The 13777-nt window shown below is 51.1% G+C and overlaps 5 protein-coding genes across 5 annotated transcripts; 3 read left to right on the forward strand and 2 right to left on the reverse strand.

Annotated features, from left to right (window-relative positions):
• Positions 1-203: 203 nt before the first annotated feature.
• IAR55_000958 (uncharacterized protein) lies at positions 204-3388 on the forward strand (the record flags this gene model as incomplete). The annotated part of the gene is made up of 2 exons (XM_066944089.1): positions 204-1994; positions 2099-3388. The coding sequence occupies 2 exons, from the start codon at positions 204-206 to the stop codon at positions 3386-3388; spliced, it is 3081 nt and encodes a 1026-aa protein (XP_066805290.1).
• Positions 3389-3764: 376 nt separating this feature from the next.
• Positions 3765-5001, reverse strand: IAR55_000959 (uncharacterized protein; the record flags this gene model as incomplete). The annotated part of the gene is made up of 2 exons (XM_066944090.1): positions 3765-4604; positions 4678-5001. 2 exons carry the CDS (start codon positions 4999-5001, stop codon positions 3765-3767), a joined length of 1164 nt encoding a protein of 387 aa, XP_066805291.1.
• A 342-nt stretch (positions 5002-5343) lies between these two features.
• Positions 5344-7090, forward strand: IAR55_000960 (uncharacterized protein; the record flags this gene model as incomplete). The annotated part of the gene is made up of 5 exons (XM_066944091.1): positions 5344-5534; positions 5586-5647; positions 5710-5816; positions 5883-6526; positions 6586-7090. 5 exons carry the CDS (start codon positions 5344-5346, stop codon positions 7088-7090), a joined length of 1509 nt encoding a protein of 502 aa, XP_066805292.1.
• A 3915-nt stretch (positions 7091-11005) lies between these two features.
• On the forward strand, positions 11006-12349 carry IAR55_000961 (uncharacterized protein; the record flags this gene model as incomplete). Its single annotated transcript, XM_066944092.1, has 2 exons — positions 11006-11529; positions 11599-12349. The coding sequence occupies 2 exons, from the start codon at positions 11006-11008 to the stop codon at positions 12347-12349; spliced, it is 1275 nt and encodes a 424-aa protein (XP_066805293.1).
• Positions 12350-12402: 53 nt separating this feature from the next.
• On the reverse strand, positions 12403-13254 carry IAR55_000962 (uncharacterized protein; the record flags this gene model as incomplete). The annotated part of the gene is made up of 1 exon (XM_066944093.1): positions 12403-13254. One exon carries the CDS (start codon positions 13252-13254, stop codon positions 12403-12405), a length of 852 nt encoding a protein of 283 aa, XP_066805294.1.
• Positions 13255-13777: the final 523 nt, after the last annotated feature.

The following is a 13777-nucleotide window of genomic DNA, read 5'->3' on the forward strand; positions in this document are numbered from 1 at the left end:
TGTACATATCAGCGTGTATGTCGTATCGCATCAAATCTCGCTACGAGATGTCTTAGCGAAGTAGTGGTTCTATCTCCAGATTATATATCCATCAACAGATCTCTTTCTCACTCCTCGATCGACAACACCAACACCTTCCTATAATCATCTGATTCGGTTCACGACTCATCGACGCTTCCACTGCCTGGGTACGAGAGTCGATCATGTCACTGCTTCGCGATTCGTCCTCTCAGTCCCAACCACCGCCCGCCAAGTCGTTATCGAGCCCTGTCGGAGTCGGAGGATCTCGTCCGTCCAGTTCCAGTTCCGCCTCGTCTCGTAATGATCTCTTCAACACTTCTTGGAAACCAGATCTACCGCCTCCTAGACCCCTACTGGGAGATGCTGCTGCGGAGGTCCCTTCAGCCAGCGGGAGTGGGAGTGGGAGTGGGAGTGGGAATGGATCAAACTTGTTTTCACATGCTCACACTCTCTCAGCGCTGGTACCGGGTAAGAGAAGGGAACCCGGTCTGAAGATGGACAAGCATGTCGAGGACAGTCGCTTGGGAGAGATGGATTTGGACGAATTCGGAGCGAACACGAGATCATTCACGACACCACATGTGAAAACACTTGCCAGAGTAGAAGGTGTCGGATCTTCACCATCTGCAGCTTCTCGAACTTCGTCATTCTTCGATCTCTCTTCTTCCGACGCCATCACGCCTCCTCCTGCTCCGAGACTCGTCACTTCACTCAATATCGGTAATGGAGCCAGTGGACCCACTACGGCTAGTTCTCTCGCTCCGTCCCCTCTCAACTTATCTCGAGCATCTAGTTTCCGACATACGATCCCTGCCCCTCTCTCCCTCGATGGCTTACGTCCCACCAGCGGAATTGCGGACCAGTACCTCGCAAACGCCGCTGCTTCATCTTCAGCATCATCGTCTCGCCAACCGTCATGGGACAACACTGACCCCCTATCGCCGCTGCATCAATCTCCACAACTCCCTCCGTCCAATTCTGCAGCTGCAGCAGATTGGCAACCGCCTTTGCCGCCTTCTTCAGAGGACATCGAACTTCGTTTGCTCCCCAATTCGACCTATCTTCTCGGTGAAGGGAGATACGCAAGGGTGTTCTTAGCAGCTTACAAGCAGAATCGAAGAGGAAAGGGAAGAGGATTACTAGGCAGACGAGGTAGTGCCTTGTCGCCTCAATCACAGACGCAGGAAGCACTCGAGAAGGAAGTGAACGAGAATGGGGATGGGCTGGTAGGAGGAAGTTGGAGATTGTGCGCAGCGAAGAGATTAGCACCGGACAGAGAGTCTCAGACGATGGGATTAAGAGAAGCCTTCTTCCTGCATCGATTAGCAGGAACCAAGTCGAAGAAAACAACAAGTATTGAACGCGGATCGCGGATGGCTCGAGGCGGTCAGGGGCGTAATAGAGCTGTGTCTCCTCTACGAGACGGCTTTCACACTTCTACGTCAACGTCGGATGGGTCCAGTCCTGATGGATTTGGTGCAAGCGAACGGAATCACAAACCGCAGCGAAACGGGAGTGTATATGTCGTCAAGCTCATAGCTGTCAAAGAGGACATCGAAGGATTCGCATCAATGCCCGCTACTCATGCTCGCTCAACGTCCGATGCTCTACGCTCTGGAACAGGTACCCTTGTCCGACAGCGAAGCTCGACCTTGATATCGGCACATGCGCCGGTGCAATCGAATCAAACTGGGACAGAGGGGAGACCAGAATTGGCGAGTCTCGCTTCTTTCCCATCTCTACCATCTCTCGGTCAGGCGGTGAGGGCCGATCATCCTCCGAGGGCGGTCTCGAGATTGGTCTTGTTGCTAGAACATGCGCCGTTGGGGACATTGGATAGGATGTTGAGAACCAGTCCGCAATTGGTCGGGAAGAAGCTGTGGGAGAGGTGGGCGAGAGAAGGAGCAGAAGCTCTTGAGTGGGTACATGGGAAAGGAGTCGTCCATGCCGACGTCAAACCGGGCAACTTACTGGTGAGTGCAATGAATCTCCTCCATCGGCGACCTCGCTGTCGGAATCCTTTCGAGAGCTTTGAGCCCCAGTGCGGCAGCGTGGAAGCTGATTTTACCTTGCCCAGCTCACGACCGACCTACACATACGGTTGTCAGATTTCGGCTCATCCCTTCTCATTCACCCTGCCCACCCTCCCACAGACGGACTTGGTCTTGGTACCCTTCCGTTCTCCCCTCCTGAATTAGTCGACCCGAATCAGACGTTTTCGTTCCCTGTCGACATCTTCGCTCTCGGCGCTACGCTTTACCAATGTATCACAGGCCGCGAACCGTTCCGAGGTTCGAGGATGATTGAAATCATGCACCATGTGAGGAAAGGCGGACTGTGGGCGTATGAAGAGCGAGAACGCCTCCATCGTGTGGGCAACGATGATGGCGTCAGCATCGATGGGAGTCCATACCCATCCGCCTGGAGAGGTGCTGCGTCGACCATGTCTGGGCTCAGCCAAGCTGGAGTGAGGAGAACCGGATCACTGCGAGTGCCGCCCAGTTATAGTCGCGATCAAATATCCACTGTGACTTTCGACGGTCTTCCCCCTTATGGTGGCACGGCAGCTGGAGGAAGTAACGCGAAGCCAAAATTGAAACGAATGACATCGACCGAATCGATTCGAGCATCCGACGAAGTTGAGAATTCAGAATCCCCTTCTGGAGTGAAACTTTGGGCGAATTGGATAAAGAACGGATCAGCGATCTCATCGAGTTCAGGCGGCAGTGGTGGAAGTGCGGGATTAGGCAGAGATGCGGTCGCACTGTTGCTGAGTGAGGGGGACGACTTCGCGTGTTCCATATCTCCTACGGCTGGTATCTGTAGAGCATCGTCAATGCGCCGAGCTCAAGAATCGCGACTTGCCACGACTGCGACGATGGCTGGAGGATCTGCGAAAGGTTCTTCGACCTCGACGTCGAGTGCGAACACGTCACCTATCGATCCGCCCCCCGTGTCCGATATCACAGGTAGCAATTATATTCGACCCGCTCAAATCGATCTCACCCTACCTTCGCCTATCTCCGCACCGATTTCTCAAATCCCAACGCCTCCTTCTCTGTCTACGACTACTTCGACTCTAGCCATTCCCGGCTTGTTAGAAGGAAACTATGATGTGGCTGAAGCCAAGGAGACACTTCGTCAATTGACAGAACCGTACGACGATGGGAGTCCAGCGATGTTATTCCTCGATTCGTCGGATAGAGTGAGAGCAGAAGTGAGAGAGGTGTTGAGAGGGATGTTGGAGCCTGATCAAAGGTTGAGATTGACTGCGAGGGAAGTGAGAGAGAGGTGGGATGCGTTGAGCGTGGGAGTTGGTGAGGATGACGAGGGGGATGAGGAGGAGAGGCGGGTAATAGAGGGATGATCTCATAAATGACGGACACTTCTTGAAAGAGTTTGACGTAAAGCTGTGTGGGAGTGGAAGATCCATCGAAATTGGTGACAATGTCAGTGAAGCAGGGTTTATAATCTGTAATACGTAAAAATAGACGAGAGGAGATATCAAAGAGGAAGGTTGGATCTTGTTGTAAATACCATCGATATGATATCTACAATAACTCGCGCATTCGATGCTGTTTGTCTTGTAATCACATATCACGCCGTGACCATTTGGTTCAGAAATAGTGATGCATTCTATATGTGTAGTGATTATATCGATACAACAGATACAAGAAACTGTGACCCTCATGCCGGAATGGCGGAACGTGGCGACAAGTACAGATACAAGTAAGTCCTCATGCTCAGAAACCAAAGATATCATCCATCGAATCTCTCTTCTTCTTCTTCCTTTTTTGCTTCTTGACGTCCACTGTCTCACCTGTGGTCTCTTTCGACAAGCGATCGTCCTCAACATCGTCGTCCATGACAGGTCGTTTCTTCTTCTTCGTCGTCTTTAAGTTTGCCAACGTGAGATCTTCCTCCTTCGAGACAGAGCGAGGTCGGGGAGGACGATACAACTCTGACAGGTTGTTAGACCTAGGATCTGACGTAGGTTCGAGGTGATTGTCGAAAGTCGATATCGGTCGAGAAGTGCCGATGGTCATCGGAGTATCGGATGTCGAACGCGATGAGATCGCAGGTGTGGTGATGGAGATACGTGGAGATGAACCGATGTCTTTCATAGCACCAGCCAAGATTCGGGTTCCATGATCGGATCCAGCTTCGGAGGAGAGGTTGAACGACAGCTCAACTGATCGTGGTATGACAGGGTTCAGAGCTCTGGACAGCGGTCTCGAGACCATACCACTCCTCTCTATCTTTTCGCCAAGTTCGAACCCCATCTCCTCGCTCATTCCGCCAAGCGGGAATGTAGACGTACTCGCCTTGGCATCCGGTCCACCGTTGACCGAAACACCCCCTTGAGCAAATCCACCCATACCGTTTCTACCTTTCTTCGATATGTCCGGATAGAGACCCGATATCAGTCGTTCGATATCCATCTCCCATGCAATAGCGATGTTGACAGTCATCGCGAAGAGGCGGGCATATATCGCTAGCGAGGTGGTTTGGAGAGGTAAGAAGTGATGCAGGTCGATTATCTGGGATGTGACATGATGCGCATCGAAAAGTTGCTTGATCATCTGTTCGTGTGATGTCAGCTCGAATCCTATACGTAGCTGCTGCCATTGCAAAAGATTCCACCAGCTGACATACCTTCACGACCAAGATTTCACCCTTCTTCCTCTTACTGTCCCGCGCTCGGTCCCCAGCTCCCGCCTGGTTCTCCAAGTCCAGTTGGGCAAGGAGGACCATCTCGCGTACATGTCGGAGAACCAATTGTGCGACTCTCGCTACACCCACCATGCGCTGGAGGAAGAGCTGAGTCCGATGTTGAGCTTTCGCTCGTCGGATGAGTGTCTTGAGAAAAGTGATCTCGGCCGCGAGGTGGGAAGGCACGGAAGCATGGAGGTCAATCTGAGAAGAGGTCGGGGGTTTCTCTCCCGACGGTCCCTCGGCGAAGGACTTGGCAAGTGTCATCCTTGCGAGTTGTCATGTGAGTGTGAGGTCGACGGGGGGCCTCACTGTCAAAGCCGACATGTTGAGAGGCAAGAAGTTTTCGAGACGAGGTGGCTTCTCTGGTGGAGGTGAAATCGTTTTTGTTGTTGTTGTTGTGCCTGATACTTGTTAGATCATGATACGATGTTTTTTTGAATAAAATAAAATAAAAAGCTACGCGGTTCAGGCTACTGAATCATCCAGATCGCATTGTTTTGATCTCTTTGACTACTTATCTCTTCACCAAGTATAACGAGCCTCTATCTCCAAGCTCCCTTCCCTACACTCTTCCCTACCGACTTCCCCACATACCCTCAAGGCAACATGGCAGTCACCATGGATAGCCCCGCGGCCAACCTCCGTCAGAGGGGCTCAACGAAAACGACGACGACAACCAAGTCCAAGTCGAATTCGCAGAAGATCGCGGATGGAGAATCGCAAGCTCTGCTCAAAGTGAACGCTGTCCCTACGGAACATGGTCAGGAGATGGACAAGAAGCTGGATCAACATCAGGAGTGAGTCAGATCATACATATGCATGGTAGACGTCTACTGATCGCGTCGCAGATATGAGTTCGGTGGTGTTCCAGGTGTCCTTGGGATGATGATCGGCTTCCCTGCTTTGATGTGTGAGCGCTACAAATCGCGGCGCTTCGCCGTAGAGGCTCGCGAAGCTGATATATCCCGCTAGACTATCTCTGGATCTGTCTTTGGTTCTACCAAGGAGCCCTCGTTCACCCTAAATCCGTCGACGATATCATGCCCTTTTTGCAGCGGATGGGTCAACACATCTACGAGGTGAGCTTAGCAATTTCCACAAGTCCTTCAAAGATCGGGCTCCAGCTGACATGTGGCTCTTCTCAGGACGCTTACCCAACCAAATTCGCTTGTGTGACATACCTAGGTCTCACTGCTATCCAGGTCTTTTTCGCCTTTGTCATGCCCGGTGTCACCTTGGACGGTCTTCCTGTCCCTTCCCTCGGCTACAAGACCCTTCCTTACCACTGTAACGCCCTTCTTTCGTGGTATGCCACCATCGCTCTCGCCACAGTCCTTCACAAGACTGGCATCTACCGACTTCCATGGATCGTCGAGAACTATGGTCCGATCATGACCGTAGCGTTGATCACTTCTTTCTCAATCTCCCTCATCATTGATCTCTGTTCTCGACTGTTCAACTACGGTGGCGGACCCCTTCGAATGAGCGGCAATGTCATCTACGATCACTTCATGGGTGTGTCTCTCAACCCTCGTATTGGCCCGGTCGATCTCAAGATGTTTGCCGAAGTTCGAGTCCCCTGGATCTTGCTTGTCTTGCTCTCGGTATCTGGCGCCGTGAAGCAGTATGAGGATCTTGGTCGAGTGACTGGGAACATGGCACACATGGTCTTGGCGACCGGACTATATATGAACGCCTGTGCTAAAGGGGAGCATATGATCCCCCAAACTTGGGATATGTTCCATGAGAAATTCGGATGGATGCTCATCTTCTGGAACATGGCCGGAGTGTGAGTGTCTTCAGATCCCGGAGTGGCGTGCGAAGCTAATGATTCGTCTACCCTGGCAGTCCCTTCACCTACTGCTACCCCGTCATCTACATGATTCGAGCTCCCACATCAACCTATGATTTCCCTCTTTGGGGCCAGATCGCGATGTTCACCACTCTCATCGTTTGCTATTGCATCTTCGATGGTGCCATGGCCCAGAAGTCCACCTTCAAGATGCAGGAGCAAGGTGTTCAAGTCACTCGAAAGGCCTTCCCTCAGGTTCCTTGGTCCGAGATCAAGAACCCGACATACATCCAGACCAAGCATGGCAACAAGCTGCTGACTTCTGGTTGGTGGGCGTACGCTAGAAAACCCAATTACACTGCCGACTGGATCCAAGCCTGTACATGGGGATTGACTGGAGGGTTCAACACTCCTATCACGATGTTCTACCCTGTCTTCTTCTTGATCGTTCTGGTTCACCGATGCGGAAGGGATTTCGCAAAGTGCGCCAGGAAGTATGGAGATGATTGGGATGAGTACTGCAAGGTCGTCAGGTGGAAGTTCATCCCGTATGTGTACTAGGGAGTGAGAGGGGCGAGCCAAGCGTAAAGCGTGAAGCGTCGGCAGAGCAGGAAATGATGGGACAAGGAGGAGTACGCAAGAATGTACTTTGTAGAGGCTTTGGCGTGACGTCCCACGGGCGACGGGCAAACGTAATGGCGCGACGATAGTGGAGGGTTGAGAGAGATTGCATTGCCAGTAGATACTACATGATATGGACACTGTCTTGCATACGGCTTGATGTCGCACAACAGACACATGAGAACGTGAGGACAAATCCAGCGAAGCAGACTGAGCCAGCAGTGAACCTTAATTGCTCCCCCTACTTGGCATTCCATCGGCTTGTCACACTTTTCGCGTTCTGTCACTGGCTCTCTTGTCCAAAATTTCAGTCTCTCTTTCTCTCTTCTTCTCCCTCAACTTCATCCACCCAAGCACAAGAATCGCTGTTTCGCAGTTCACGGACCAGGTTGACGATACATCTCTCGTATCGCTCACCTTCACTTTTGCTGTGGGTTGAAAGTCCCCGGAGCCTCCTTCCCCCTGCTTTCATATACGGTCAATCTCATCACAACCTTTTGTCTTTCCTGCTCTCTCAACATTTCGTCCTTCATGGTCTTGCTCGTCCTTTTCCCTCACTTCAGATGTTTGACAAAGATTCAACTTCGGTATCTATTATTTTCTTCCTGGTCTTGGATCGAGTGAGAGAGAGAGAAGGAGAGAGGGAAGAGAGCTTGAAAGTGATCTGGAAAGCATTCGTACTTGAACCTTACGAAAATTGATCATCTCTCTTTCCCCTCCTTTCCTCTTCTTCCCGACCCAGACTGTTTCGGAAGGGAAGAACGATATCGAGTGACGGTCGGGTCTTCCTTGGGCATATCATCAACGGAGTGAGAAGGAAGGACGAGTCGGGATCTTGGAAGGGGGGTTTTGATCATTCCTTTCCACTTGTTTGGGAGGAATCTGTTTATACCATCTTTTCATTTGGTCGATCAACGGTTCATCCCCCGAAGATCTTAATACCATGTCAGAAAAATGGATTTACAGTATATCATCACCTTTCATCGAATTGTCGAGAGAAGGGAATAGGAAAGTTTTTCACACCAGAAGACCTGTTCGAACCTCACAAACTCAAATCGTCTTGACGAAGACCGTTCCAGACGAAGATACGAGTCGGACCACTTCGTCTTGTCTGACGCGATGTGAGGTTAGGGCTCTTCTGGGAGTGAAGGATGAGATTCGATTAGAAAAACGGGGGCAAAGATGAAATCACGTGCTCATAGGTATAGTTATGCGATTGTCTTTCGCTATTACCCTTTCCAAATGGGAAAGGGGGAGAAGGATAACTCGATGGGGCTTACTCTGTGTCTTGGGTCGAAGTCTATCCCTCATCCGTTCATTCTTCCTGCTCGTTTCGTGCCGCGAGTACTCTTTCATTCGATTCCTTCTATAGGTAGAGCTCTTGCTCATCCAATCTTCTTCGGGACAAGTCGATATGAAGATCGCTCACACATCTGATCCAAATATCGACTTGTACGCTCAAGTCTTCTGTACCCCTCTTCGGTGTGTCAGTGAAGTCTTGTTTCCCTCATTCCTATCCTACAACCCCATGATGCCAACGAATTTCTTCATCGCTAGCCCGAGTCGTCTGGCCGCTTGACACCGGCCACACAAGGACGCTCGAAGCGGGGAGCGAAATCTACACACTTAGCTGAGGGTTATTTCATGAGCTGTGCTTTGTATATAGATGTCATGCATATTTGGCCTAACATCCTCTTCCTACAAAGCAGCAATCTTGGTTGTGCACACCGCACCGGTAAACAAGGCTCATCTTTCTCGGCACAGATGACACCCTATATATCTATCACCAACCCGACCACATCAAAACCACGCATCGGCCTTGTTGCCCGGAGGACCAATCGAAACATTCAAATCACGGATCGTGCCCTGTCCGGACGACATCAGCGACATGAACTTTCAACTCTCAGAGTGATTGGAACGTATCGCACGCTTGTGGAAGAAGGATGAAAACACCTACATCCTCGAGATGATTAACCCAACCGCGAATCACGACGCCTTCTGTAACTCTTCGTTTCCGGTCCTGAGAAAAGTGTATAGTGTCAAACGACTTACAGTCCTTCGCACCAATGTCTCATCCACTCCCTAGAGCCCTTGAGATACAGACTGGCGCCAACTCAAATCTTTGATAACGTCACGTTCCACCAGATTCTTCACTTGCTGAAGCACGTTCTCATCCACCAGTAAATACAAGGTAGGCGGTCCGTCAGCCGTGTGTGAAGTCCTTGCGAGGGTCGCGAGCGGTTGGACGTATCTCTGAAGCGGGGTGCGGGCGGTTGTGGCAGGGAGACGAGAGACGTTGAGAGCTGTCAGGCAACCGACGCAATCCGTGTGGCCCGGCGAATATATATTCAGTTGAGAGTGATGAGGGAATGTCTCATTTCTTGCTTGATCGGGTCACTCGTGCTCTAAGAGGAACAGAAACTTACAGCAACGACAACATGTTTCACCTTGAAATTCTGTAACGCTATCATCGTCACGGCGTTCGACGAGTCATCGCGAGGCGAGTACGCGCTGAAGAACGAGAGCAGAGAGATCAGCCGAGACTTGCAAAGTAATCTAGGGGCTTTGGGATATGGTGGTCATTGATTCACTTGGCAATGTTTCGATGGACAAAGATAACTCAGGTTGACAGCCCAGGATCGTAGTTTCGGCAACTCGAGCGTCGGAGCCAGAATCGGAGCTGTTGATCAGCTTCGCACAGGCTGGGAAGACGTGTCCGTAATGGTTTGCTCTCACACAAGCTTGCTTATCGAGGAGAGGGACTCACAACCTAACCTAACCAGAGAAGATCGGGTCTCTGACCACCGGAATGCCTCGCGAAAGACTTCACATCCAACTCATCTTATAAACTCAAAAGTATGATACAGTCGAAAAGACACACCTCGGGATCACGAGCACGCACCGAGTGCGACCATTTGGCGTTTTGGTCGATGGTTCTTTTTCTAAAGGAGATAGTTGTGTCAGTCAGAAGCACATCAGCGTTTGTTCCAGGTCCTTTGTGCTCCATAATCAAGGGCTTTTGACCTGGGAAGCCGACATACCACATCGCGATAGAAGAGACTGGATTTAGCTTGCATTGTGGTGTCTGATGAAGAGGTAGGTCACAGTGAAGCGATGAGTTCTGAACAACTAGTTAGGTGTTTCAAGGTGAATCAAGTGAGAATATGCACGAATGTCCTTTCAAGCGGAGAACTTTCTCCTCACCGAAGGACTCTCTAAGGGACGATGATGTCGAGTGACCATAGCGCATCTTCGTCGCCCAATCAGCGAACAGCGACGCCTCGCATAGATCAACTCATTCAGACTCCTTGATCCGTATTGACGGTCATATCGAGCAAGTGCGTCAAGCTCCGAATAATCAGGAGGAGCACACTGGGCCATTCGTCGACGCTGTTATTTATCTGTGCGTTTCTCCTGCGAAAAGAGAGAGAGAGAGAAAGGTGTGTGAAGAGAATGACAGACACGAGGTTGGAGTGGTGTGTAAGTAGGTAGGTGGTCCGCGGACAAAGGAAGAAAACCCCAATGTGGCTTGGGGCGGTCGTGTACCCGTTGCGCTTCTACGAGATTCCGAGTGAACTATCCAGTATGACTCGGTACTGGTATGATTGCATGGTGTATGGCCAAGATGCCTGATGTCTCGAGGGGAATTGACACGAGATCATACGTGGTTGTCTGATGAAATGGACAGGTATAAACAAATAACTTAGTGAGGAGCAGGTCTGTTGGAGTGGAGGTGCGGACATCGCCGCTCGAGACGAAGATGAAAAGTTGAACCGGATGTTTAGACACACCACCATCATCCTAACTCTGAATACGTTCACGACCAGCATACATCACAACGACATCACCTTCGGCATGTCTTTCTCACTTCCCCCTCGTCCAGGCTCATACACCTCCCCTGTAGCAGGCCCATCACGGCCGGCTCCAACATCGTCCCTCGCTGCAGACCCCAATCAGTGCGCCATCTGTTCTCAACCAGCGAAATACACCTGTCCTCGCTGTTCACGTCGAACATGCTCATTGCCCTGTTCCAGGACTCACAAAGCTCGCGACTCATGTTCCGGGGTGAGGGATCCTGCGAAATATGTGCCGCTCAAAGAGTACGGGCAAGGTGCCTGGTCGGACGATTATAGATGGTTGGAAGAAGGGAGGAGGAAAGTCGGTGGATGGGGAGAAGGTGTGAAAGTGGAAGAGATCTCTTCAGGTCCTGGCAGGGGAGGGATGAGAGCTGGCTCAAGAGGTGGCGGACCAGGAGGACATAGGAGATCCAATAGGTCTGACGGATTGAGGAAAGAGCTGGCTCAGAGAGGTTGTGAGGTCAGTTTCATGCCGGAAGGTATGGGTAGGAAAAAAGCGAATCAATCAAGTTGGAATCCGAGGTGAGTGCTACATGAAAGTGGACCCGTTTGTGCAGTAACAATCATTTCTGATATGGAATAAGAACGCAGAACACAACAACTGCATCTAACAGTTCACATCTCTGTCCCTCTTTCACCCTTCGACTCTACCTCTGCCACCACCACGGACAAGGTCACAGCGCACAGTCGAGTACTGTTCGCAGCTTCCGACTCAACGCCGCTACCTACCCTTTCCTCTCTCCTCCCCCCCCCAGTCAACGAAACGTTGTCCGGCCTCATTTCCGCCCTCCCCTTCCACTCTACCCCTTCCTGTCCTGCTCCAGATCATACACCCGGCCAGAAACTCTTCTACCCTCCTCTGGATGCTTCCAAACCGCTCGCCGAGGTATTACGTGGAACGGCCTGGGTCGAGTTCCCCGTGATACATGTCATGACTAAGAAGTTTTGGGAGACATCGCTCGACAATGGAACCGTAAAGGTCGTGCCACTTTCGCAGGGTAGGATGCAAACAAGAGATTCTGGTTGGGGTGCAAAGAGACGTGTTGCGGTGGTCGAAGAAAGCGAAAAGGGTGACGATGAGAGCGTCAAAAAGGCCAAAACAATAGCAGCGGCTTTGAATATCACTGGATCGGCACCAGCGGAGGGATTGATGGCGCTGGGAGAGTACGAGTCGGATGTTGAAGACGATGAAGACGTTGAGGGAGAGATGGAAGCGGAGCCGAGTGATGGAGCGCTTCGAGGTGGGGAGATAGAAGAAGGCGAAGATGGTGGAGTGAATCCCCCTGCAGAAGTCCTCGAGGCAGTGGGCATGGCGCTCATCGCAGATCTCGGCGAGGCGTGACCGTGTCGTTTGTACAATCAGAGATCGTGAGGGATCATATACCCAGCATGCAATCAACCTGTATCGCTGCTAAGTCCTTCTGTTTTTTGAGCCTTCCACCATGTTTCCTTCCTACTCCTGGCTTTCGCAACTCTTCCCATCAAACGCTTGTCGAAGACCATTCCCGCTCTTCTATTCTCCCGCTGAAACTTCTTGTCCATATCCTCAATCTCATTTCTCATGATCTTATCCCACCCCCCCGGCGATCTCACGTCTTTCCCCCTCGTCCAATCGGATCCACTACCTTTCTTCTGAGCTTGTTCCATCTCCCTCCAGAAAGCCGTTTCCAATTTCACATCATTCAGAAACGATGCGTAGGCTCGACGTCGTTCCATTCGTCGTTCACGGGCACGTAGTCGATTGTGGATCATCATTGAGATGGATATGGGTTGGGGTTTGAGGCGAGGTAGAGGTGGGTTGAACAGCGTCGGTCTGTGGTATGCGCCAGTCAAGCGGGGCGGACGGGCATGTAGATTCTGTTGTTCTTGTTCTGCTGCCAAAAGCGCCATCTTATCGAGTCGCTGGTGTTTCTCCGCGAGATGACATTCGAATCGTTCCAAAGATCGTGTTCCCGGCGCGATCATCTTCGACAACAAGGCATATTGCTCTTCCAGGAACACTCGTACACGCGGTACAGATGTAAGACCTTTCTTCTCTCTCCAGGACGATCTGGTTTCTCGTCTGATCGCAGGATGGGCTGTCGAGCCTTTCAGCAAAGGCCGAAACAAGCTCCACTTCGTAGGCACAGTGTGCAGCGGATCCCGAAAAAAAGGGACGCCAGCCGGTCGCGTAGCTTGTGCAAGGGAAGGTACGAATACGTGAGGAGGTGGGAGAGGGCGGACGGAAGGTCGGAAGCGGGAGGTCATTGGGACATGATGATGTTGGGAGAGAAACGGAAAACCACAATTCAGACGACCTCCACTTTCATTTACATCTTCGGGTCTTTGGTCGTGCAGAATGGGCTGCAATTTCTATCTGTTGATCAACGCGTTGCAATCGACCTTTCATTACAGTAATGCCCAGTCAGTCAGTCGGTCGGATGCAGCTCATTAGAGTCGATAAGGCCGGTAAAGTCATAGTGAATAGAATGCATGATCGATCGAAAGCGTATGAACACAGTATCAAAATGTCAATCCGTTGGTTTCTCCCAACTCCTCAAAGGCGAATCGCCTTTAGGCAAGGATATGAAATAACGGTTGCCTCCTCCCGGTCGACATAAATCCACCTGCTACGACCAAACTTCCTTGTCCTCAACCATCCCAAGTGAATGAGAGGTTGAGGGACAAGAAAAGTTCGGGAACTGGTGGGTTGAGTAGGAAGAGGTTCAATCTAGGGGAAGCCGTGTCCCGTCGACAGGAAATATACGTCAATCGAACGATATTCTAGAAG

The sequence above is a fragment of the Kwoniella newhampshirensis genome, chromosome 2 (genome assembly GCF_039105145.1).
Source record: "Kwoniella newhampshirensis strain CBS 13917 chromosome 2, whole genome shotgun sequence".
Taxonomy (NCBI): Eukaryota; Fungi; Basidiomycota; class Tremellomycetes; order Tremellales; family Cryptococcaceae; genus Kwoniella; species Kwoniella newhampshirensis.